Genomic DNA, 24,770 nt, shown 5'->3' on the forward strand with positions numbered 1-24,770 from the left:
TGTTTTGATTACTGGCTGCATGTGTGTGTCTGTACTTGGGAACAGAGCCGGATGGGCATTTTTATTTGGGGAGAGGAGATCCCAGATGGGCCTAGTCAAATCCTTATACATCTGGCTTTGTTCCTGTCAAACAAATAAAAGGAATATGAATTTTTAGCATTGGTTTCCTTGATGCATTGCACCCATTCTGCACGCATGTGGACAGGTTTGCACTTTTAAAATGTGGCACGCCTGCACGTGTTCATCTGAGCACAATGATGTACGCTAGACTGCTCAGAAATCCACACAGAGACACACAGACGCACAGCGCAGCAGGACGCAGTGGGTATGGACTCCTGTTGTGTTTTATGGTTGCCAAAGTAATAATGCCAGGGAATCTGGGCCATGCCAGCTTTAATGGTGTCCAAAAGCACAGTAGTATAAGTGTGACTGAGGGCCAGGCTGGCTTGTCATATAGTGTCTCCTATCGAGCTGGGATTTGTCATTTACAGCAGACTGCTGTAGATGTTTTTTTCCCCAAAGTAAGTCATCAAAACAACATCAGAAATGGGGTTTGTGTCATTTACTATTTGCTTTTGTTTCCTACTGTTATAAACTGTTTCTGTAGTATTTTGTGGAAACAAGGTGTATTTTTAAAGCTTCCCCTAATGTTGATGACATCAGTAAGTCAATGTGAGGGTCATCTTTTGCTCGCCAGGCTGTGTGCGTGCGTGTGTGTGTGTGTGTCTGTGTCAGCTGCTTCAGGTCCCAATCTGGGGTTGGGACATATGCTTCAGGAGACTCCTGTGGACAAACACCCATGTGGGCCCCAAAGGATGTTGCATTCATTTAACACACACAGTTTTATCTGAAGTGACACCCACGTGGGGGGTGGGCAATATGGGGTTCAGTATCTTGCCCAATAACCATTTGACATGTGAACTACATAAGTTGGTGATCCGTCCAACAATTGGTGATTAGTCCTCCACTTCCTGGTAGTGTAATGTTTTCACATTTGTATCTGAGGAAAAAAGTCGCCTGATGTTTCCATGATGCTTCACAATTGCATTGGCATGAAAGTTGCAGCCAACATGATTAACTATGTGCATTATATGTGGGGCTTCAATCAAAAAAGCAAATAATCTAGAGCTTAAACCAATTATTCACTATCAATAATATGTGTACTTTTCAAACTGTTCACCTTTCAGACACTATTCATGGTAAATACTCTTTCTTCACCAGTTCCATCACTCAGTTTGACAATCATATTTACTGGATTCATTGTGTCGTGTGGGTAGTGTACGTATACAATTGGAAATATGTCTGCTTATAATTGAGATAAATTTTTATGTCAAGAAGTTGTTTTCTTTATTTTCCAAGATATCTGAAATAGATTTGATATATCTTTATATTTTGACTTTTATTTTTTTATGTTGTCATTTTCCCCCTTTTTTATTGCTTGAAATAAACCAATTAATCCAATCCTCCAAATCCTTACTTATACAAACGACTACATTAATCAGTTCAAAGAGCAACATTGTTGGTTAGTTGTGATTTGTGTGACGTAAGCCCCCACCTTTCATTCCTAAGTTTTAAAGCAAACACAGGGAGGGATTTTCCATTGACTCCTATGTTAAACAGTAAGCTTACTTTTGTATTGAAGCTGAAATTATTGTGTTAAGATCTGTATATAAGAACTGGACTGAGGGAATGTGACATTATTCATAGAAAATGGTTGAGTTTGTTTGCTTCTGGCTCAGATGATATGAAGCCAATTCAGTCGCCATTTTTTACGGAATGGAAACCGCCATGTTGGAGCCAGACAATGTCAATAAGCAGGGATTGGTCCGAGTTGGTCTGAGTCAACATTTCCATGGCAACTGCTGTGACCAATCAGGTGTGAGCCTGTTCAAAGTTCACACCCCTACCACTTAAAAGCGCACTACAGAAAATCTGTCAGATGTTTTGAAAGTTGGACATTGGGGCCAGCAGGCACCATTTATTTTTATTGAGGCATCTGATTGGCCAGTTTATGACTTGAATAACTTGCAATAAAGAGAAAAATATATATAATTAAAAAGTAGCATTAGGAAGAACATCTTAAAGAAGGTATCAGAGTAAGACTGAGTAATAACTGTTTATTTCTCTATCGAGGTCTGTGGGATTGAAGTGCCAGCAGGCACTTCCTGTTTGGAATGCTGTCGGTTACTCAATCTAGTTCTCACATACAGTCAGTGGTTAAGGTGTGTTTCTTTGATTGGCAGGTGGATGTACTTATGGCTAAAATGAAAAAAACATTAACAAAACATTAAACATAACATTAAACATAACATTAAACATAACATAAACATTCACAAAGTGTTCCGGTTTCATATTAACGTTTCTAAAACATACGGTTCCTGTCAAAGATTGTTAGTCCAATGTATGTCCATAGTATTCGTCTATCGTGAATAGTCGGTCTCTCGTTCTCTTAACTTGAGGACTTTTCTTTCACAGACATTTCTTACTCTTTGGTTTTCTTTTTTTCGTTAGTTGCCTCTGCTGGTTTTGCTTAAACTCTCCCCTTTGTGTTCATACATTACACTCAAACTACTCTGCTTATTCATTTTTACACTGAGTTATCACTTCATTTCTCTGCTGATTTTTCTTTTTTTTCGTTATTAATATTATTTTTTTTTGGAGTCAGTATTACTTGCCCCAGACAGCACCATGCTGTCCCGTTCTCATTATATTTTCACACTCCACTTCCCTGGGACTCAGAAACACTCCCTCGTCTTTTCCACTCACCACTGGATGTGTGCTTTCCTTGTTTCAGGCGGGTTTTGGAGAGAATCTTCTTGTCTGATAACCGTATAGGAACCAAGCGCAGCAAAGATTTCATTGCTCCATAACATGAGGGATTGTTTCGCGATTTTTCAAATGGATATTCATGGAGTCTGATGTACTTAACACCAATATTGGATATAGTGAAGTCTAGCTCCTCTTAAATTGAACTAAAAGTTTGTTTTAGTAGCTATCAGCTCTAGCAAACACCCATCTCAGATTCCAGTTAATATGTTTAAGGGAAGTGATTGACCATGTTCTCAGCTGGGATGAGGGTCAGTGCCACCAGGTCTGAGAACAGAGAAAGGTTGTTGTCCTCTCTGGGTGGATGAAGCGCTCTGGTCCAGGTGTAGGAGTTTAAGTATCTTGGCATCTTGTTTAGAGCATGAGGTCAACAAGTGGTTTGGTGCGATGTCATGCAGTCCTTGAGCCACTTCATTGTGACGAAGGATGAAAATTCACTGGTGGAGCTTTGTTCCAATACTCACTTGTTGTCATGAGAGCTGGGTCATGACCAATAAAACTAGGCCCTGTAGTGAGCTGTAGTGAGCTTCCTTTGAAGGGTGGCAGGGCATTGCTCTAGAGATGAGGTGTGAAGCTTGGTCACCCAAAGAGAGGTCAGAGTAGAGTCGCTGCTCCTTCACATTGGGAGGAGGCAGCTGAAGGGGCCTGGGCATCTGGTCCAGATCCCTCTTGGACTCCTCCCTGAGGAGGTGTTATGGGCATGTCCCACTGGGCAGAGACCCTTGGGGAAAACCCAGGACACACTGGAGAGACTGTCTCTTGGTTGGCCTGGGAATGATTCAGGATTCCGATTGAGAAGCTGGAGGAAAAAGGGGCAGAGGGGAAATTTTGGGCATCTTTGCTTCTACTATTGCTTCTGTGACCTGGTCCCACATAAGATGAAAGAAGAGAGATGGGGGGATGATGGAAGATCAAGATTAGTGCTTTAAATTCCATCAAGGCACATTTGGAACTCTAAATTTTGTTTTGAAAATAGGAGAGGACATCAAAAGGGCCACTATTCCATCCATTTCTTTAAATCCATTCAGCATTTTCCCCTCTGGATACTTTGACAGTCTTTGCAGGGCCACACAGAGAGAGACAACCTCACACACTCACATCCACACCAAAGGGACAATTCAGATTCACCATTTAACCTATGAAACGGGTTTTTGGAATGTGAGAGGAAGCTGGAGCACCAGGAGAAAAGGCACAAGGAGAACTCTATACAAAAGGTCCCAGCTGGGATTTGAACCGGGGCTTTCTTGCTGTGAGGCAAGAGTGCAAACTGCTGCACAACCCACAGCCCACAATTTATGGTGTCAAAATTCCAGCATGTCAGAAATGCATGAAAAGCAAATGTAAATGTACAAAAAAAAAGAGAAAAAGCAGCATGCTCTTACTGATGAACACATGTAGTGCGCTTTGAGCACATGCTTAGAAAAAAAATGCTATAATGTAACTGCGATGCTGAGCTGATCATTTGAAAAAACCTGTGAGCTAATGTTTCCGCAAGTGGAGAAAGTGTGAAAAAACACCATGTTTTTTTTCCCCCCGCTCTGTCAGTGGGTAGTAATGTGTGTGTGAATTCATATGAAAAAGCTGTTAGGTGTGTGTGTTTGTCAGTGTGTGAACACAAAGGTGCATTTGACAGGTCAGTGACCCTGAATGCACGGCTGCGCTCATTTCAATGATTGGCCTTTTTGGAAAATATTCAGAATAAATCAAACTAAGAATTTCAAGTTGTGAGCATTCAAATCTAATTCTATTTTTCTTTTTTCTCCATCCTTTCTTCATTTTTTCCTTCTCTTTCATCCATCCACCCTTTCCCTGTTGGTGTATTTGTGGACGTAGTTTCCAACAGCACATTAGGAGCAGCAGGAGGAGGACTAGGAGGAGGTCCAGAGTCCTTGCTGCCACGCTTTTCCTCCTCTCTCCCCACCTACCTCCCTGTCCAATGTCAGCTGAGTGGTGCTGACTCCGCCTTCTTCCTGCGGGAAGCCAATCAAGAGGTCATGCGAAACAGCAGCCTATCGTCATGGACCGAGCCTTTCTTTCTCCACCAGCTAGAACCGGGCATCGCTGCCCCGCAGTCCCTTCCCAGCGTCAACTGCAGCTACGGAAATGTGAGCATCGAGCAGCCAATCCCAGCGGAGCTCCTTCAGGGGCCGCCCCCACATCTGCTGCACTCCACCAACCAGGTGACGCTGAACTGGAAGGTCAAAGGACAAGTCGTGGTGCCTAAAGTGGGGTCAGCAAGGCCGTGGATACAGGTGGTTGCTGAGAATTTACTTAAACATTGAAACATCTTTAAATGTTGTGTGTTCATAACTTTTTAATGTAGTCATTGATTTTTGCACATATTTAAGCCAAAGCAGCAGCAGGCCTGTTGGTGATTAAAAAAAAAAAAGATGGTGAAGGACTGAAATGAAAAATATAATTCTTGGCCAAAAAAGCAAAATTAAAATTAATGAGCTATTGAGTTAGATTATAGTTTCTCAGCACTGTAGGCATAATTATTTTGTAATTGTCCAGAGTAATTAGACTTACTAATGAGACACTGTAAATACACTCTTGTAGCTTCAAACAAAACTCTAGTTATCGAGATTAAAAATGTTGCTCACCTAAATTACATTTTTCTTTCATACTTGGCCATTAAATAGGAAAACCGTCAGTCACAAAGGTGAAGTTATTACAAAAAAGTAATGTTCAAATGCAGGAGAATTGAAAGAAAGGTGATTTAATAACAAAAAAGGCTCATAATTTATTGGACAAACTTGTGCCCTCTTGCTTAAAATGTGAAAATTATTCTAACCAAAAGTATTTAAGTCAATCAAAGCAATTAAAGATTTTGCAACACAACCTTGCACGCAAAACCTTCAAAGTGGTCAACAGTCATTGGGTTAAAATAAAAACAAATACATTTATTTCAAAAACTCAATTTTACTGCTAAAAAAAAATTTTTTTACAGAAATAATTTATCAATTTGTACATTTAAAGGACCTTCATCCTTTGATTTACATAAAAATCTTCTCAGGAGTGACATCATATGCATTTTTACATCCTGTTAGGTACTGTTTTACCTGATAGGACGGCGCTGGGATGACCCCAACCTGCCGCCTCCATCCCTCCTGCCTTGTGTCAGAGCCTTGGCTGTTCGTGACAAAAGTGAAGAGGCTCCCTCAGCAGGCTGCCGCCTCATGGGACCATCCGGCATCTGTGTTGTCCGTCTGGAGATTCCCCCAGTCTGGTTTGCACCAACACAAGCGAGAAAGAGACCACCTGAAGCGGCCCTTCCGTCAGTGGATGTTTACTACTCGATTATAGCCATGGAAGGAGCTCGTCAAGAGTGTCCTTCTGTTGTTAGCGAGCCATGGAGAGCTCCGATTTCAAGTGCCGGGGCTGTTTTGGGCCTCAGTGCGGGGCTAGGGGGACAGTGGACTACCATTGATGATGGAGGCCTTCAGGACATGCAGAAAGCTGGATCTGTGGAGATGAGCATGGGCACAGTTTCTGCCAAAGGAGAAAGATTGCATTTGGATGAAAATGTGGAGGTTCTGGTTCCACCCAGCCCGGTCCGGCTTGGCAAAACTGTGGCATTTGGCATTCACATGAAGACCAACTCAAACACGGAGCAGTTTACGTTAAGGTAGGACAGTAAATGCTTTCATCCAGTTTGATTCAGTGTTCCACAGTTTTTGTCTCCTATTATTCATTTCCTTTCATCTCTGGCCTTTCTTGTTGCACCGTCTCTCCTTATTAATTTCTTCCTCATTCACTTTCTCCCGACTCGGCTGCTCCTGAGGTGGATGGCTGTCACTTTTGTATGCTTAGCCTCTTTCAGTAACCGGCAGTGCAAATTACAACTTCATGAATATTCAACGTGACTGATCGAAGAGGAAAGTAAACAGAAAAAAAAGGGTGACTGGGGAGACGGAGAGCAAAAGATAGATTTAAACGAGTACATCTGTGTTATTTAGAGGAATGGTAATTCGTAGTATGTCAATGGACATAGCTGCATAAATGCATTTCATTTTTAATTCAATTGAGCCTTTTTATATTAACTATATTTCACAATTTGAATTAATAATATAGTCGACAACTGATCAGGATGCACACATACTACTATCCCTCCAGATACTAACCCATCACTCAAACTAACACTTAGGTGAGCAGAATATGATGGAGCTACATTCTCAATATAATCTATCATTTAAAGATAGTGTCACAGTTAGAAGAAAATAACATAAGGAATCACCTAAAAACCCGACAATAAAACTGAACTGACAGTTGGGATTCATGCCTGATCTTAGTTGACTTGCTTTTTTGCTTCCTAAAATCTGTAAACGCCATTATTAAGAATGATATGGAATATAAAACTCTGGACTTGAAAACTTGTTTTACCCTAAACTTTTTTTTTTTTTTAAACGTAACACTGGATACATCCTTATGAGATTCACGAAGCTCTATTACATTCTTTTTATTTATTTATTTTTCATTTATTCATCGTCTAAACCCTTTTTTGTCCCTGTCTTGATCACTGGGTTGCCGGAGCCTAACCTGGCAACTCGTGGGGCATAGAAAAGCATGTAAGAGGTGTTTTCAGCGGTGTAATAATAAACAGTTTGACCCTTTTTTCTCTTTGATGATGACAATTGTTGCTTTATGTTCGTCTGCGGCTCATCTGTTGCTTCATTTTCATTCCAATTCTGTTTACGTCGGCTATGGTGGCCGTTTTGGTCCTATACCAGCGTCCGCTTGGGTGTATTCAGACTGAAAATTTGTTCCGGATTATCAGGGAACCAAATGTGTCTTGTCTGAATACACCCTTAGTTTTACTTCCTGTTCTCGCTTCCCACTTCCTTTTTGTTGCTGCTGCTCTTGCTGCCTTTCACTTTATTTTTCACATATACTTTACAGATGTCTCATTGTTTTTTTCATATATGTTAATGGCATTAATTTGCTTTCTATTAAATTGTTGTGTTTATTAGAGGTGTTTAGGCAAACTCTTCGTCTTCATTTTAAAAATAACGTTTTTTTCAGATTTACCTTTCCTATGCATCCATTTAGTGTTCAGTCTTTTAGTTCTCTTTACCCATTTATCCATGATATAGGAAGCCTTTTTAAAATATTTTTTTGTTGCTGAAGTTATAGGGAAGAAGAAATGAGTGTCTGTGTTTGTTTGTGTTGGTCAGTATGTGCTTTTGATTCTTGCCCTCTATCCAAGCATACACTCTAATAGATAATCTTCCATGTTCAAAGCACAGTCAGTCATGTAATAAGGCTTAAGTGGATCCTGCTTGAGCGCAGGAGTGTGTGCATGTGTGTTTTTATGTGTGTGCCAAATAATAAGCCTTAAGTGTGCTCCATTACACTGAGGGGATATGATTATGATAAACTGCTGAGGAGATGGAGCGGCACGAAGAGAGGATGAACCAGGCAGATAGATGGAAAGGAAAAAGGGAAAAATAGTCGTTCTGCTCCAAAAATATAAACAGACAAAACCTGATGAGAAATGAAACAAAAAAAAGAGGAGAGGATCCCCTCGCTTGCATTTCTTCAGCAGCTCCCGAAAAACAAAACAAAAAAAAGATGAGATGGAAGGATGGGCAGAATCCTGCGTTAGTTAAATTAGATCAGGCATCCGTTTAGAATCACCCATCACCGGGCTTGTAATTCACATCACCAAACATGTTCCTGTCACAATGGCTTGAGACTGCCAGTGTGGAGAACAGCTAAAACTGAGGACCTACAGACACGCTCTCATTCCCAATTTGTCACATACTGATGTATGGTCAAGGGCCCTCTATGCCAGTTTGCATGCAGCGAGTACCCATTTATGTCACTTTTTGACACTTATCTAGGATATTTCTCACAGTCTGGGTGTATTTTGGACTTTTTTGTAGATTGTGTCCTTTGCTTGTCCTACTGAACTACTGAAAACTTTTCATTCTCTGCTCTTTCCTGTTTGTCCTGTACGGTTGACTGTATATGAAAACTGGACTGAATGAATGTGATGTCACCCATATAATGGCTTACTCTCAGTTCCAACAAAATGAAGCCTATTCAGTCACTTTTTTTTCTTTTTTTGTGATGTGGCCGTTGCCACGTTGAAACCAAACGATACCAATAAGTGATTGCTCCGAGCCGGTCTGAGTTAACATGTATACTGTATGACAGCCATTCTCGCCAATGAGGAGTGAGCTTGTTAGTCAGTACCCCTCCCACTGGATAGTAGAGCTTCTCCATGTCATTCCATTTTTTTAATTATATAATTCAGAAAGGTACACTTAGAGCTATTCCAGGCTATTTGATGGTGTAAGTTTAATCATATTTTGTTTGGGTATTATAAAGTCAATGTATTTTCAATTTGACTAAGCTCAGGAAAAAAAAAAAAAACTTCACCTGACCACTTATGTGCAGCTCTGCTGTGTTTTAGTTGGAAAACCAAGGAAGTGTCGGCAAAGAGCAGCTGAAGGTGGAGGAGGATGATAAGGTGGACAGTGAGGAGGAGTTGTCCTCTTTTCAGAACAGAATCAGGAAAGAGTTCTGCTACTTACTGTACAATTTAAACTACTTATAATAAAAAATGCTCCAGCCGTATTGTTCAAGTTTCACGAGGATTGTAGAGCTTTATTATGTCCAATAGGTTCTGGCTTTCAAAAAATCAATTGAAGGAAATTAAAATAATTTATTTTGGTCTCAGAAAATAAATTTGAGAAAAAAAAAGTTATTTATCCAAAAGATGTTGAATCTGAAATGAAATCAAGTTGTGAAGTTGTCATTCAAAACTAAATAATTTAGTAATTTAGCTGTTGTTTTTAACACAGCCCTCCTCCCCCGCCCCAACCTATTCTAACAACTAAAGTTGAAGTTAACGTCTCACTAGTTGTCACTAGTTGTCACAGGCGCTGGGTGTGTCAGATTTGTTCTCTGCATTCAACCCATCCTCAGGGGGGAAAGATGAGTTGCAGACAAAGTTGCACACATAACATTTGGTGAATCCAACACCAAAATGCCGATTATGAAAAAGGGGGGCATTAGGACCCATTTTGGTAAAACCCGACCATTGACTGTAAAAGAGAACCGGACTCAGGGAGTGTGGCGCCATCCATAGGAAATTGCTTATTTCCAGCTCATTCAATTCAATTCAATTTTATTCACATAACCCAATATTTACAACAATAGTCATCTCAATAGGCTTCATGCCGGTAATTGAGTAATAAACATGAATCATAAAGAATATAATGTCATATCCGGTCCAACACCAAAGATTTTCAAACATGGTTGAAATTAATAAAGTTTGGCCTTAATTACAAAAGGGGTTTATTCAGACATACCTTTGGTTTGTCTGAAGATTAATAACCTTTATTGTTAAAGTAAAATATTTCCAACACAAGAGGCCGTCAGTTCTCATCTGCCTGCCCAGCTGTTCGACAGGACAAGTTAGAAAAAAAAATAAAATAAAATAATATAAAGTCATAGAAATCTAGCCACAGGGGTTGCAAGCCAGTAACTTCTGTGCCGGTCCCAAGCCCGGATAAATAGAGAGGGTTGCGTCAGGAAGGGCATCCGGCGTAAAAATTGCCAAAATAACCATGCGAATCATCCACAACACTTTAGACATACCGGATCGGTCGAGGCCCGGGTTAACAACGACCGCCACCGATGCTGTTAACCTACAGGGTGTCGGTGGAAATTTGACTACTGTTGGTGGAAGAAAGAGGGGAGGCAGAAGGGTCCGTTGCCAGAGAGAGAAGGGAAAAGGCAGGAACATAGGTTTGAGAATAGGGACTCTTAACGTTGGCACAATGACAGGGAAAGGCAGAGAGCTGGCAGACATGATGGAGAGAAGGAAGGTAGATGTACTGTGTGTGCAGGAGACAAGGTGGAAGGGCAGCAAGGCACGTAGTATTGGAGGAGGATACAAACTTTTCTATCATGGTGTTGATAGGAAGAGAAACGGGGTAGGAGTGATTCTGAAGGGGGAGTTTGTAAACAGTGTTCTAGAGGTGAAAAGAGTCTCAGACAGGATGATGAGCCTAAAGTTAGAAATTGAAGGGGTGATGGTGAATGTAGTCAGTGGGTATGCGCCACAGGTTGGCTGTGAGTTAGAAGTGAAGGAGAGATTCTGGAGTGAGTTGGATGAGGTCATAGAGAGTTTTCCCAGAGGAGAGAGAGTTGTTATTGGAGCAGACTTTAATGGGCATGTTGGTGAGGGCAACAGAGGTGATGAGGAGGTGATGGGCAGGTTTGGTGTGAAGGAAAGGAATCTGGAGGGACAGATGGTGGTGGACTTTGCGAAGAGGATGGAAATGGCTGTAGTCAACACTTACTTCCAGAAGAGAGAGGAACATAGAGTGACATACAGAAGTGGAGGTAGGAGTACTCAGGTGGACTACATCCTATGTAGACGAGGTCATTTGAGAGAGGTTAATGACTGCAAAGTGGTGGTAGGAGAGAGTGTAGCCAGACAGCACCGCATGGTGGTGTGTAAGATGACTCTGGAGGTCAGGAAGAAGAAGATAGGGAAAACAGAAAAGAAGACCAAGTGGTGGAAGCTACAGAATGAAGAAACTTGTGAGGAATTTAGGCAGAAGTTGAGGCAGGTCCTGGGTGGTCAGGATGAGCTTCCAGAGGACTGGGAAACTACAGCAGAGATTATCAGGGAAACAGGTAGGAAGGTGCTAGGTGTGTCATCTGGAAAGAGGAAAGACGGTAAAGAGACTTGGTGGTGGAATGAGGAAGTACAGGAATGCGTCCAGAGGAAGAGGTTGGCTAAAAGGAAGTGGGATGTAGAAAGGACTGAGGAAGGTAGACAGGAGTACAAGGAAGCGCAGCGTAGAGTGAAGAGAGAGGTGGCAAAGGCCAAACAGAAAGCTTACGATGAGCTTTATGACAGGTTAGACACAAAGGAAGGAGAGAAGGACTTGTACAGGCTAGCCAGACAGAGAGACAGAGATGGGAAGGACGTGCAACAGATAAGGGTGATTAAGGACAGAGATGGAAAGGTGCTAACAACACAAGAGAGTGTACAGAAAAGATGGAAGGAGTATTTTGAGGAGCTGATGAACGAGGAAAATGACAGGGAAAGAAGGGAGGAAGATGTGGTTGTTGTGGAGCAGGAAGTAGCAGAGATTGGAAAGGATGAGGTTAGGAAGGCTCTGAAAAGGATGAAGAGCGGAAAGGCCGTTGGTCCTGATGACGTACCTGTGGAGGTATGGAAGTGCCTAGGAGAGACAGCAGTGGAATTTCTAATGAGGTTGTTCAATAGGATTCTAGAGAGTGAGAAGATGCCTGAGGAATGGAGGAGAAGCGTTCTGGTCCCGATCTTTAAAAACAAGGGTGACACGCAGAACTGCAGCAACTATAGAGGAATAAAGTTGATGAGCCACACAATGAAGCTGTGGGAAAGAGTAGTGGAAGCCAGGCTTAGGAAGAAGGTGGAGATTTGTGAGCAGCAGTATGGTTTCATGCCCCGTAAGAGCACCACTGATGCCATTTTTGCTTTGAGAATGTTGATGGAAAAGTACAGAGAAGGTCAGAAGGAGCTGCATTGTGTGTTCGTAGATTTAGAGAAGGCGTATGACAGGGTGCCGAGGGAGGAGCTGTGGTACTGTATGAGGTCGTCTGGAGTGGCAGAGAAGTATGTCAGAGTAGTTCAGGACATGTATGAGAGAAGTATGACGGTGGTGAGATGTGCTGTAGGTCAGACAGAGGAGTTCAAGGTGGAGGTGGGACTACACCAAGGATCAGCTTTGAGTCCTTTTTTGTTTGCTATGCTGATGGACAGGCTGACAGACGAGGTAAGACAGGAATCTCCCTGGACAATGATGTTTGCGGATGACATTGTAATTTGCAGTGAGAGTAGAGAGCAGGTGGAGGAACAGCTAGAGAGGTGGAGGTTTGCTCTGGAAAGAAGAGGCATGAAGGTCAGTCGTAGTAAGACAGAATACATGTGTCTGAACGAGAGGGATCAAGGTAGAAGCGTTAGGTTACAGGGGGCTGAGGTGAAGAAGGTGCAGGAGTTTAAGTACTTGGGGTCAACAGTTCAGTGTGATGGGGATTGTGGAAAAGAGGTGAAGAGGCGAGTGCAGGCAGGTTGGAGCGGTTGGAGGAAAGTGTCAGGAGTGTTGTGTGACAGAAGAGTGCCAGCAAGACTCAAAGGAAAGGTGTACAAGACAGTGGTGAGACCAGCTCTGCTCTATGGGTTAGAGACGGTAGCAGTGAGACAGAGACAAGAGGCTGAGATGGAGGTAGCAGAGATGAAGATGTTGAGGTTCTCCTTAGGAGTGACCAGGTTAGACAGGATAAGGAACGAGTACATCAGAGGGACGGCTCATGTTGCCTGTGTTAGCGACAAAGTCAGAGAAGCCAGACTGAGATGGTTTGGACATGTTCAGAGGAGGGATAGTGGATATATTGGTAGAAGGATGTTGGAGATGGAGCTGCCTGGCCGGAGGGCAAGAGGACGGCCAAAGAGGAGATATATGGATGTCTTAACAGAGGACATGAAGTTGGCTAACGTTAGGGTAGAAGATGTCCATGACAGAGTGAGGTGGAAAAGGATGATTCGCTGTGGCGACCCCTGATGGGAAAAGCCGAAAGAGAAAGAAAGAAAGAATATAAAGTCATAGAATTCCATAGCTGATTGCTGAACTAAACAGACTAAACTGAACTAGGCATCCCGGACGTTAGACCCTCGCAGCAACATGTCATCAATAAACAGTGTATGGTCTGAGTTGGTCTGAGTCAACATTGCTATGGCAACGAGGTAGTAGGTTGAAAAACTGTCATCTGGACTTGGCTTTTAAAGTTGAAAACATTTCACCTTTTATCCAAAAGGCCTTGTCAATTCTGAAATAGATGGTAAAAGAGCAGGTTTATGGGAGGAGTCAGCCCTGAAACTGGATGCCAACCACTCTTGCCTATCAGGAGTGAGCTTGTTGGAAGACCACACCCCTACCACTTGAAAGTGGGATGAGGGGAATCTGTCGGAGATTTAGAATTTAAGATGTGGGGGCTAGCAGGCACCACCTATTTTTTTTTTGAGACAGCTGATTAGTCAGTTCATAACTTGGATAACCTGAATTACAGAAAAAAATAATATTAGCAAGAACATGTTAAAAAAAGGTAGTTGAGCAAGAATGGTAATTCAGAGAAACAGAATGACTGTATAATAACAGTTTATATCTACATTAAAGGATGAGGGATTTTGGCTTATTGGAGCCAGTGGGTGCTTCCTGTTTGGAATGTGAGGGGAGGGGGGTCGCTCAGTCTAATTCTCCTTTGCAGTCAATGGTTTAAACTCACAATCTATACGTCTCAGTGGTTAGTTAACCTCTGAGTTGGTTCCAAGCTGTCTGCTTGCCTCTATAGTTACCACCTTAACTTCCAGCTAATTAACTACTACCTTCAAAAGGAGTTCAGTAGCTACTGAAAAGGTCGTAAAAAAGCACATAAATTAGGGGAACATAAAGTATTAATGTCAACAAACCCAAAATACTGAATGTCTTATAGGTAAAAACAGAACAAAAACAAAGCGAACATAAGAAAAGGACGTTGATGGTCCTGCTTGACTGAATCTTTCCCTCTCACTTCTTTGGGTGAAGACAGCAAATGTTTCTCAATCAACTTTACATTTCCTCTTCTGCCTCTTCAGCTTTTTCCATAAATGTAATTGACATGTTGCTGTGTACCAAAGGAGGTCAGATCTAAATGCCTTAAAAGCCACTTTCATGGACCGTCTTGGGGATTTTTAACCTAAGTGGATTTTAAGACCTGCTGCTTAGTGAGTAGTCACAGATGGAATTAATTTTTATTTCATCCCATAAATATTATTCATGAGTTTAACTCAGTCCGAGGACATCATATTTCAGAAGATTAATCTCCTTGTGTCACTTTACACGGAACACATGTGGGCATGACACCTTTAAAGTTTAAAGTGTTGCCTCAAGATGAAATATCTGTCTACAGCATTAAGATGAAAAAATGACAATCTCCATACAGTAGTGTAGCACAATTTCTGCCTTTATTTTTCAGCTCCCTTTGCTTGATGCATTGCTCGTTGTTCAATTTTTTTTGTCAAATAAAGCAACTGTGCTTATAGTTTTGTGCAGTGCAATACAGTTGCTTTGTTGTCAGAAATACATTATGTCATCACAAATTAAGTTTTAGCAAAGAAGGCTTTTTGAGTAAATAAAAACAGATCTAACAAAAGGTAACACTGATGCAGAATTTACAATGAAATGTGATAAAACCAAAATCCTGAGTAGCTAAAGGAAAAAAAAAAGCCAAATACACAAGGGCCTGCAGACAAAGACATATGACACACAGCAAACAGGGGTAGCAAAGATCATTGAGTTTGTATCGCAAAGATTGCCACAAAATTTGAAGCAGGTCTAAGAATTGTCAGCTGAATCCAGGTCTTTAGATGTGATGGACATGAATGGCAAAAAGGCAACTGAGCAAATGTCTGATTTGCTGTTTTTGTCTTTTCTGAAGAAAACAAATTATTCAAACTATAGCATCAGGGATATTCTACACACCAGAATGCACACTTGAAATGTTCTGCCGGTGATCAAAGCATCAGAAAGGATGATAAATCTGAAGCTGGAAGTTGAAGGTGTGATGTTGAATGCTGTCAGTGGTTCTCCCCCTCAGGTTGGATGTGAGCGAGAGAAGGCAAAATTTGAGGAAGATGGATGAGGACCTTAACAGTCATGTGCATGAAGGAAACAGAGGTGATGAGGAAAAGGTGATCAGAACAGGAGTGCAGAAGGTGGTGGACTTTGCCAGAAAAAAAAAGAAATTACATCGAAGAAGATGTTTTCCCAAAGAGAAAGATAGGATGACATTACATCTTGTGCCGACGTTGTAATCTGAAAAACCTCATTGACTCTAGCTGTGGCTGAAGAAGAGAGGATGGTGGTGTGTTGGATGACTCTGGTGGTAAAGAAGATGATGACAAGAGCAGAGCAGAGCAGAGGACAAAGTAGTGGGTGTTGCAAAAGGAAAATTGCTGTATGGCCTTTAGGGAGGAGTCGAAACAGGCTTGGGAGATCATGAGTTTCTTCAGGATGACTGAAATTAGGGAAACTTCTGGGCGAGGACAGCAAATACAGAGACTTTGTGAAGGAATAAAGAATTTCAGGAGTTAATAGGTTAACTGAGAAAAAGTGGCAGAGAACATAAATTAACAAGTAGGAGTACAGGGAGATACAGCACAGGTGAAGGTGGAGGTGGAAAAGACAAAAAAGGGTGTATGGAGACAAAATGAGGAAGTGTAGATCTGTACAGGTGATGCAGAGAGACAGAGATGGGAAGGATGTGCAGCAGGTTAGGGTGATCAAGGACAGAGATGGAAATTTGTTGACAGGTTCCACAAGTGTGATGGATGAGGAAAATGTTAGAAAGGGCAGTAGGAAAGGTGGATACTGTGGAGTAGGGAGTAGCAAAGATCATTGAGGATGAAGTGAGGAAAACACTGAACAGGATGGAGAGTAGAACAGCATCCTGACTACAAACCTGTGGAGGTTTGGGAGTGTTTAGGAGAGGTGGCAGTAGAGTTTCTGACTGAAGATCGTTGGGAGTGAGAGGACGCCTGAGGAACGTTGACCTGGTGACCACATGTTAAGAAGACAGATGTGTAGATCTTGGGAAACCTCAGAAGAACAACGTTGATGACTCGCACAATAAAAAAAAAGAATAATGGAAGCTAGGCTGAGGCCAGAAATGATCATTTGTGAACAACAGTTTAGTTTCATAATAGGGTAGAGTAACACAGATTATGCTTTAGGTGAACAGTGAAGGTCAGAAGGAGCTGCATTGTGTCTTTGTAGATCTAGAAAACGTCTATGACAGTATTCAGAGAGAGGAGCTGTGGTTTGTGTGAGGAAGACTAGAGTAGTAGAGAAGAATGTTGGAGATTTGCACGACACGTGTGAGAGCTGAAAGAAAGGATTCCAGGAAAAAGAACAGGAGGACAATGTGGACGTTCATGCATGTAGCGAAGGAGGACATGAGGGTAGTGAGGAGAATGAGGAGGATCGAGTCAGAGAGAGGGAGAAGATAAAGGGAATAGACGAGGAGTAATATGTGGAGTACAGACCAGAAATGTATCAATAAAGACTCACATAGATGAAAATAGTGTCTTTGGCATTTTAAACATGATGTTGGGACATTTTCTGATGATAGAGGACATATTTAAAGAAAATTAAGCTCCAAGCTGCACCTCTGAAAATTTATTTTTCAAATCATTCTGGATCAGGACTAGATGGGAAAAAAAGGAAATTTGAAAAAGAGATTATTCATGATGTATCAAAAATTGAGGGGTGAGATGATTGAAGTGGGTCTGTAAAAAATCCAAACCCAACGGACCACCTAAAACTCCACACAGCGATGTCCATGTTACACTGAATTTGCCATATAAGGATATTTACATGCTTCATCAATATTTTATTTACAAATTCCAATTTATTCCCTCAAAAAAAAAAAAAAAGTAAATACGAGTCCATGAAACATTACAAGATCCAAATGCATTAAACCATCACAGTTTCCGAATTATTCCTAACATTGCAACTTTAAAGATGAAAAAAAGGACGACTCATCCGGATGAATCCACGACAGCAGCACGAGAGCGTGAAGCTGAATACCTGCTAAAATAACCGCAAAAACTCTCAGCATGAAGATTTCATGCTATAAATCTATGATTAGTTGATGTTTTAGGCATGTCTTCAGTGTAAATATTAACAGAAAGAAGGTTAAAGTGATCAGTATCTCCCTCAGTAAAAAAACTCTCTTCAACTGCATTATCATTGTTTGGTTACCCAATTAGTAAGATAATTAACTATGAGAGGATAATTGATACTCATGTTAGCATATGTGTCTGACAGAAAGTCTCTTTTGCTTGTTTTTTTTAAATATTTTTTTTAATTTTCTGCAGCTATTAATCCATGTTCTTGTCAACAATATTCAGACATTTGTATGGTTCTTCATAGCGCAACTAGTCAAAATGAGTTACATATTATTTTTTAATTTTAAAAAATAAAAAGAAAGTTGCATATTTTTTATATTAGCAGTAAAATATTTAATAATAAAGTAAAGGACAAACAAGGACACGCGGGTTGTGTTTTTGTACTATGAGCTCCAGGTGTGCGTGTTCCCTCGTCCGTGTCCCTGAGTTAGCCCTGTAATGGACCTGTAACCTGTCCGAGGTGAGACCTGCTTCCTGGCGCATGACAACAGACATAAGCTTTGGGATAAAGTGCAAAGAGTGGCTGGAAGTTTGGATGCAAAGATAAGAGCGGTGAGGTTTCTCCAGAGGATGCAAGGGTTTGGTCTGATTTACCTCCATGAAACAGATCTTTAAAAGAAAAAAAACTAAATAAAAATAAAAACGCAAAAATAAAACAGTGACTTTCATTAGTCCTCTTTAAATCTAATAAGAAGCTTTTGATTTGTGTAAAATATTCTTATCTTTTTGGCTGAAGATGGACATTTGTGTTTTGTGTTGTGAAAAAACAGATACCAGCGAAAGAAAAAAACTAATTTGACATGCTTCGCTGTTTTTATTTATTTTTTTGACATTTCTTACATTATTTTTTGACTGTGTCTTTGCCTTGTTTTTAGATTTATATATTTTCATTCTGTTTGATCTTAAATTATGTAAATTCTTACAGCAGCAAAAATATTACTGAGTTTTTTGGGCAGTTTCAGGTTCATTGCGAAATTACTCTGTAATATAATGCAAAAAAAAAGGAAAACGTTGCAGTTGTACTAAAAAGATGGATATTGAGCACTGAAAGGAGAAAGAGTTTTAAACAACAATAAGTAAAGCAAATTACAAAGTATTAGTTTAAAAGGCTCTGGACTAAAAGAGCGTCTATGTTAACTTCAACCTGCCTTGTACTTAAAAATAAACAGTATGTCGAAATACGTCTAAATATTCTCAAAAAATGTAGACAAGATGAACTGTCAGGAGGTTATTAAAAAAATCCTTTTTGCAATTTATTTTAGCATATTGTTTTTTTCTAAAAGTAACCCCCCCCACACACACACACACTTAATGGAGAAATACAATTAAACGGATACTTTCTCAGAAAAACATGCAATCAAGTGGGGGTGCTGACTTTATTGTTTTCATCTAAAATATGTTTGACTTGTATTCAAGACCCACTCTGATCACCTTTTGATCTATAGTAAAAGTGTCTCCAGTGGTCTTTTAATTATGACAATGCCCTTTTTAGCCAAAACAAAAGAGAAAGAAATGTCCTTCTCTAGGACATAGCTTCTGCAGAGCAGCAGTAGTTCATCAGAAATCACCTCTGAGTTATGGATGGGAATGTTGGCATGAAGCAACCCCCACCCAACCATCTGGTCACCCATAACTGAGAGGTCTCTGAATACACGCTCTCCCACTAACTTACAGCCCCTCAGACAAGCCTTTTTTCATCTGCATCTGATTCACAACAATCAGAATAAACAAATACCCAGAAATTCCATTAAAACCTTAATTCTCTTCATATATGTCTACTATATCTACTATATCCTGAAACAATATATATATATATTCTAGGCAATTTATAAATATTATATGTTTATAAAATGATCATTTTGAGACAAACACAGGGATGTGAAGGTTTTGTTTCTTTAAATTGCAGTCATTTTTTTCTTTTTGTATCATTCTTTTGGAGGATTTTGCTATGCCTTACACAGGGGACCCATGTGCTGTTGCACTTTTCTTAGTGAGAGTCTAAGGCTGTGATACAGTCGCTGTAATGAGCATCATTTGACCTTTTGATTTGCATGGGAAAATAACAGGGTCTTTATACAAGCCAATAGTTATTTTTTTCAATTTCAGTTTGGTTTAGGGAAGTCAAGGAAAAAGGTGACTCAAGGGTAACAGTCAAGAGGATTACATTTACTGATTTCTGCTTTATCATTACGTCTACTGGCCTTTTCACCAAAGTGAAGTGATAGGGGAGGGGGGCAGACATAGAATGACAAAAAAAATACCAACAACTTTATTTAACCCCAACTGTCAATGAGCACCAATTAGTTCTTGTAACCCCCTCTGTGCTGCAGTTATGTTTCAGGCAGAACCATTTAGTTTCTCTAGACTGCATCCTTTCAGTCTCCCTCTCAGCACCTCTCTTTCCTCTGGTCCCTCTGTTTCTCTCTTCCAGATTCAAATCATTCCTGAATATTCATGAGGGTGTTATTTGCATTCCTGGCTCCTGAAAGAGACCGACACACAAAGGTGACAGCCATCAACCTCGAGATAGCGCCAGTGTTTGTGCATTTTTGGGCTGTGCGTTTGTTTGAGGGTGAGGAAAATTGACGGGTAAACACAGACTTGCGGAGGAATGAAATGAGGAGAGAGTGGAAGGAAGGCAAAATGCTATTTTTGCAGTTTTACTCACTAAATTATTGAAATATATCAGAAAAAGTAAGTCTCAAAAAAGCAGCATTACTGTACATTTTCTTTCTTTGCTGGTCTGCTGTTGATGTGCTAATGGTTCACCTTACACCTCCACCTCACTTATTATCCCCACATGCTCATTTAACTCTGTCTCCATACAAAATCCTCTACCGGTCTCTGTTTTTAAACTCCTGGCACTCCATTTTTTTCCTTTTGTATGTGTTTCTCAGCTCTGTTTGAGTTTGGGTCTGGTAATGCCAGCTTGGGTGCGCTTGATATGCAAATGTTTAGACGTCCCTTTTGTTTTGCTCATTTTTTTTTTCTTCTTCTACTTCCTGTTGTAGGATAGAAGAGCCTCTTTTAGAAACTGAGTTCCTTTTCCCAACACCTTCATTCTTGTGTGCTAATGATGCACACACCAGATGAAGTGTTAAAGCTGTTAGAGCACAGGGCAAAATGCCTTATTTTACAGTAACGTTTGAACAGTAGTTTCATTTACCTTCATGCTCAGTTCCTGAGGAATCCGTAATATCGCCATATTTTTTGCTAAGATGATGCTGATGTTCACGAAATTGTGTCACTTATTTTGTTTAGCTTTTTACCAAAGAGATGGTTGAAGAAAACCATCAGACTTCCATAAAAACGTTTTTTTTCTTTCTTTTTTCTCTTACACTATATTACTTTGGTTTCTGCTCCAAATATTTACTATCATTTTTTTTTTTATCTTGGTAAAGTACTGTATATTCTGTACCATAGGGTGCACCAGATTTTAAGGCGCACTGTCAATGCATGGTCTATTTTTGAACTTATGTCATATATAAAGCGCACAGGACTATAAGGCACATCAAGCGAGGAAAAAGAGTCAGAGATAAGTCCATTAGTCAGTCAAACTTTATTGACTTAGTTCACAGTTAATTGAGAACTGGGCTACACATTACCCACATTAAAGTATTCATAATACCTGTAACTCCCAACCTTGTTTGCAACACAAGCTCCATTTCCATTACGCATGTGCACAAAACTTTATCGAAAATGAAACCCAAACCGAATCACACAATAAGTCATTCAAAAACACGGATGTGAACAATTCTTTGATTTACAGCAGATACATTTAAATTTCTGCCACGGCACTAGCGCTCATCATCATCAATCAAAGGAGACATCGGCGTCTTATTCAGGCCATGCAGCGGCGAGCCCCTTATATGTGGGTTTATATACGGTTGAAGCCATTTTGGGAAATGGTGGTTGGTGATTTTAAAGAGGAGTTGTGGATCCAACATTTTCACATGACGCACTAAACGTTTGATGAGCTGTGTGACACTGTGGGACCCTTATGTGGCACCAGTTCCTACCAAGAAGCACATTGCCATCCGGTTGTTGGTCACATGACTCGTTTAATTTTAATGTTTCCATTACAGTTTTGCTAAATATGTCAATTTGGGCAGCTAAAAAAACCACCTCCTCCAAGTGCAAAAACTTTTTTTCAAAAAGTGTGAGTTATTAGAAATTCTCATTTATTAATTTATTAGAACAAATCTTATATGAACAATTTCATTATCAATGGAAATTAGCTGAAGACTGATACCGCTAAAATGAACGTTACTGTGACTATGCCAACTCCCAACCTAGTTAGCAACATGAAAAAAAAGTCTGAAACCCTTAGCCGTGCTACTATATTGACAAAAACACCAAAATTTGTTTGAAACTTGGAAAAAAAACAGGCTGACATTTTGACTAAGCGTCATGTACTGTACCTGTGAAAATGACTCTGACATCAGTAGACACAAATGAATCCATATATACGGTGCTCCAGACTAAAAGGCGCACCTTATAAGGCTTTTAAACATGCCTGCCCTACAGTGTTCAAAATACGGTATGTAGTTTAGAGGTGACAACAAATATTCCTGCTGGAGGCTGGGTGTTCATGATCACTGTTTTCTTCCTCACGATGCATTTAACATGTTCAGCAAGACGTGTGTCCTTTTTTTCATCGTCCTATTCCATTTCTACAAGAAGAGGGTTTAATCTACTCATGCATCATTGATGAGTTATGTGAAACATCAGTTTAGGAAGTAGGTAAGGCTGCAGATGGCTGCAGTCACCTGAGACCACAGTTTGAGTCCTGCAGGATGTCTGTCAATTTCTCTCACTGTAGTTAACCTTCACCTGTCATGTTGTTTTTCCCTCCATTATTTTTTCCAATTTCTCCTGAATTTTTATCAGGAACACAAATTATCTCATAAAATTGGGCAAAAGGGGGGACGCCTATAGTTGCACACCTGGGACACCGTATGTCCCAGGTGTGCAATTCATTTAAAGACCGTTTATTCACAGCAAATGCATGTCAAAATGGGCTGTTGGACTCTGCATAAAAAACAGAGAACACAGTGATTGTCTTTGGGGTGCTTTTGCAGGTAAAAATTTAGAGCTGAGCTGTTTTAATATTATAAAACAGATACATTGACTTTCGTGGGCCTTTTATGAATCACCGAACTGATAGAATTACGGGTGACAGCATAGTTGGCATGTTGGTGTGGCGGTTATGGAGATGAAATCCAGCTGGTGGTCGAAAGGTTAAAAGTTGCAATATAATTTCATAAGGGCTGGTTTCACGAGGTTACATCATTGCACCATGTTTTCTGCAAAAAACATTCCAAATGTCTAAAAACAGTGTAAGCCATCCAGCACAGGTGACTGTAGCAGGCTCACGGTGAGGAAAACAACCTGCTTTGGGCAATTTGGTATTAGCCATGTATGTGAGGTTTTTGGGCTGTGGGGGAAATTGTAGGAAGCCTCACAGATGAGGGAAAATTTGCAAGGTCCATGCAATTTTTTTTCATAGCTATATGGTTAGAACCCCATAAAAGCTGGTGTTTTTAGTAAAATAATTATGTGAAAACAAAAATAAATTGGATTTTAATTGTTAAAAATGGAACATATCTCTGTAAAGCCTTATTAAGATTAAACCTTTTTATTCTTTCAGCAGATAAATGTAACAGGAGAAAAACATCGGTCTACCTGATGAGATCAGGACATGTAAAACAAATTCTGATATTTAAAACAAGATTTTGACCAAAAGAATTAACAGATTCTTTTATAAACTAATTTCCTTTGATTATTGTGTTTTAGAAAGGTAAACATGTTTGGGATTTGTATTTATTTTCACTGAATTCTAAATTTCCAGCAGTGGAAAAGCCTAAAGCAATAAGCTACCATGGCTGCAGGGAGGATTTGTGGTGAACATTTTTGCCCCAAGTGCTTTTCCGAGCAGCAAAATCTGCCAAAAAAACGGGTTATTCCTTTATTTTTGCTCGGTGTAGTGTGACTTTGCCTTTATCCATTTGAATGTAGGTTTTGAAAGAGTCTCCCGTTACTCACTGAACCAATGGACAATCAACTGTAGATTCTGTTTTTTTTTTTTTTTCACAAGTAAAGTCTATTTTCTAAGAGAGAAAAATGCATCTCCAGATTCAACACAGCGAGAAAAAAAAAGAAAATCATAATGGTAAACAGCCTGGGGGAGGCATCCCAAAGGCAGCAGCTGCTTGATCTTTGTGCTAAATGACCAATGAAAGCTCACAAAGATGATGTGTCACAGGCTGCAGTTACACTGACCGCTGTGATCCATGGAGGCTTGTAATGTTTGTCATCTGGGAAAGTTGAGCCCCACTGAACTGCTCAGTCATTGTTAAATCACTCTAGACAAGAACTCTACCTGAAAGCATTCAACTTTAATTCTGTGTCAATTATTAATGAAGGAATTGAAGAACCTCGGAAGTCCCTCAAGGTTTTAGAGGGTGATCCTCCAGGGAATGCTGGCAGGTTCAGTCGTAACCCTTTCAGGCGATGAGGTTATCATTTCTGGAGCCATTCTTTATCTGAAACTAAAGTACAACTTACTGTAATTTCAGGAGCTGGTAAGAAGAGTCTCTGAATGAAGTTAAATCTGAAAAAAAAAAAAGGCTGAAGTGTTTGATCAGTAAAAGTAAGACTGAAATCCTAACTTTACAGTATGTGTTATGTATTTTTTAATCTTAGTAATTGATACTTTATTTTAATGTTTGCAGTGAATAAAAAACTATTATATATTATAATCCAATTATTTCAGGAAGGGTGCTAATTCAGCAGAGACCTATTTTCCCAAAACATTTTAACCACAAACATCATGATTTTTTTTAAGGTTTTTTTTTTCCCCCAAATACTTTTCCAAAGAAAAACTGTGCAAATCGAACATCTTTTGTTGAACATCACAACAGTTCTTGTATATTTTAGACTCAAATAAATGCAGAAAACATTTCAAACGTAGAAGCACTTTTACCTTTTACACTGTACTTCAATAAAACACACAGCTAAGTCAGCATTTTTTTCATTTAAAACTTAGATGTAACACTTGCAGACTCATTTTTTTTTCTTCTTTTGTCAGACTCCTTGTCTGAAAAAAACATCTCCTAAATTAACCCTTCAACACTGGAGGCGTCACTGGCCACCCCTAAATGACACACGCACTTTGACCAAACACAACTCTTCGACCGATTACGCAATC

The 24,770-nt window shown here is 40.1% G+C and overlaps 1 protein-coding gene across 1 annotated transcript in view; it reads left to right on the plus strand.

Annotated features, from left to right (window-relative positions):
* Positions 1 to 24,770, plus strand: part of LOC101160243 (transmembrane protein 132C) — a 239,825-nt gene that overhangs the window by 85,706 nt on the left and 129,349 nt on the right. Inside the window, exons 2-3 of the mRNA XM_020705714.2 lie at positions 4,660 to 5,078; positions 5,877 to 6,454. Coding sequence (XP_020561373.2) covers positions 4,660 to 5,078; positions 5,877 to 6,454 — 997 coding nt within the window. The remainder of the gene's footprint in view (positions 1 to 4,659; positions 5,079 to 5,876; positions 6,455 to 24,770) is intronic.

This window comes from Oryzias latipes, chromosome 9 (assembly GCF_002234675.1).
Source record: "Oryzias latipes chromosome 9, ASM223467v1".
Taxonomy (NCBI): Eukaryota; Metazoa; Chordata; class Actinopteri; order Beloniformes; family Adrianichthyidae; genus Oryzias; species Oryzias latipes.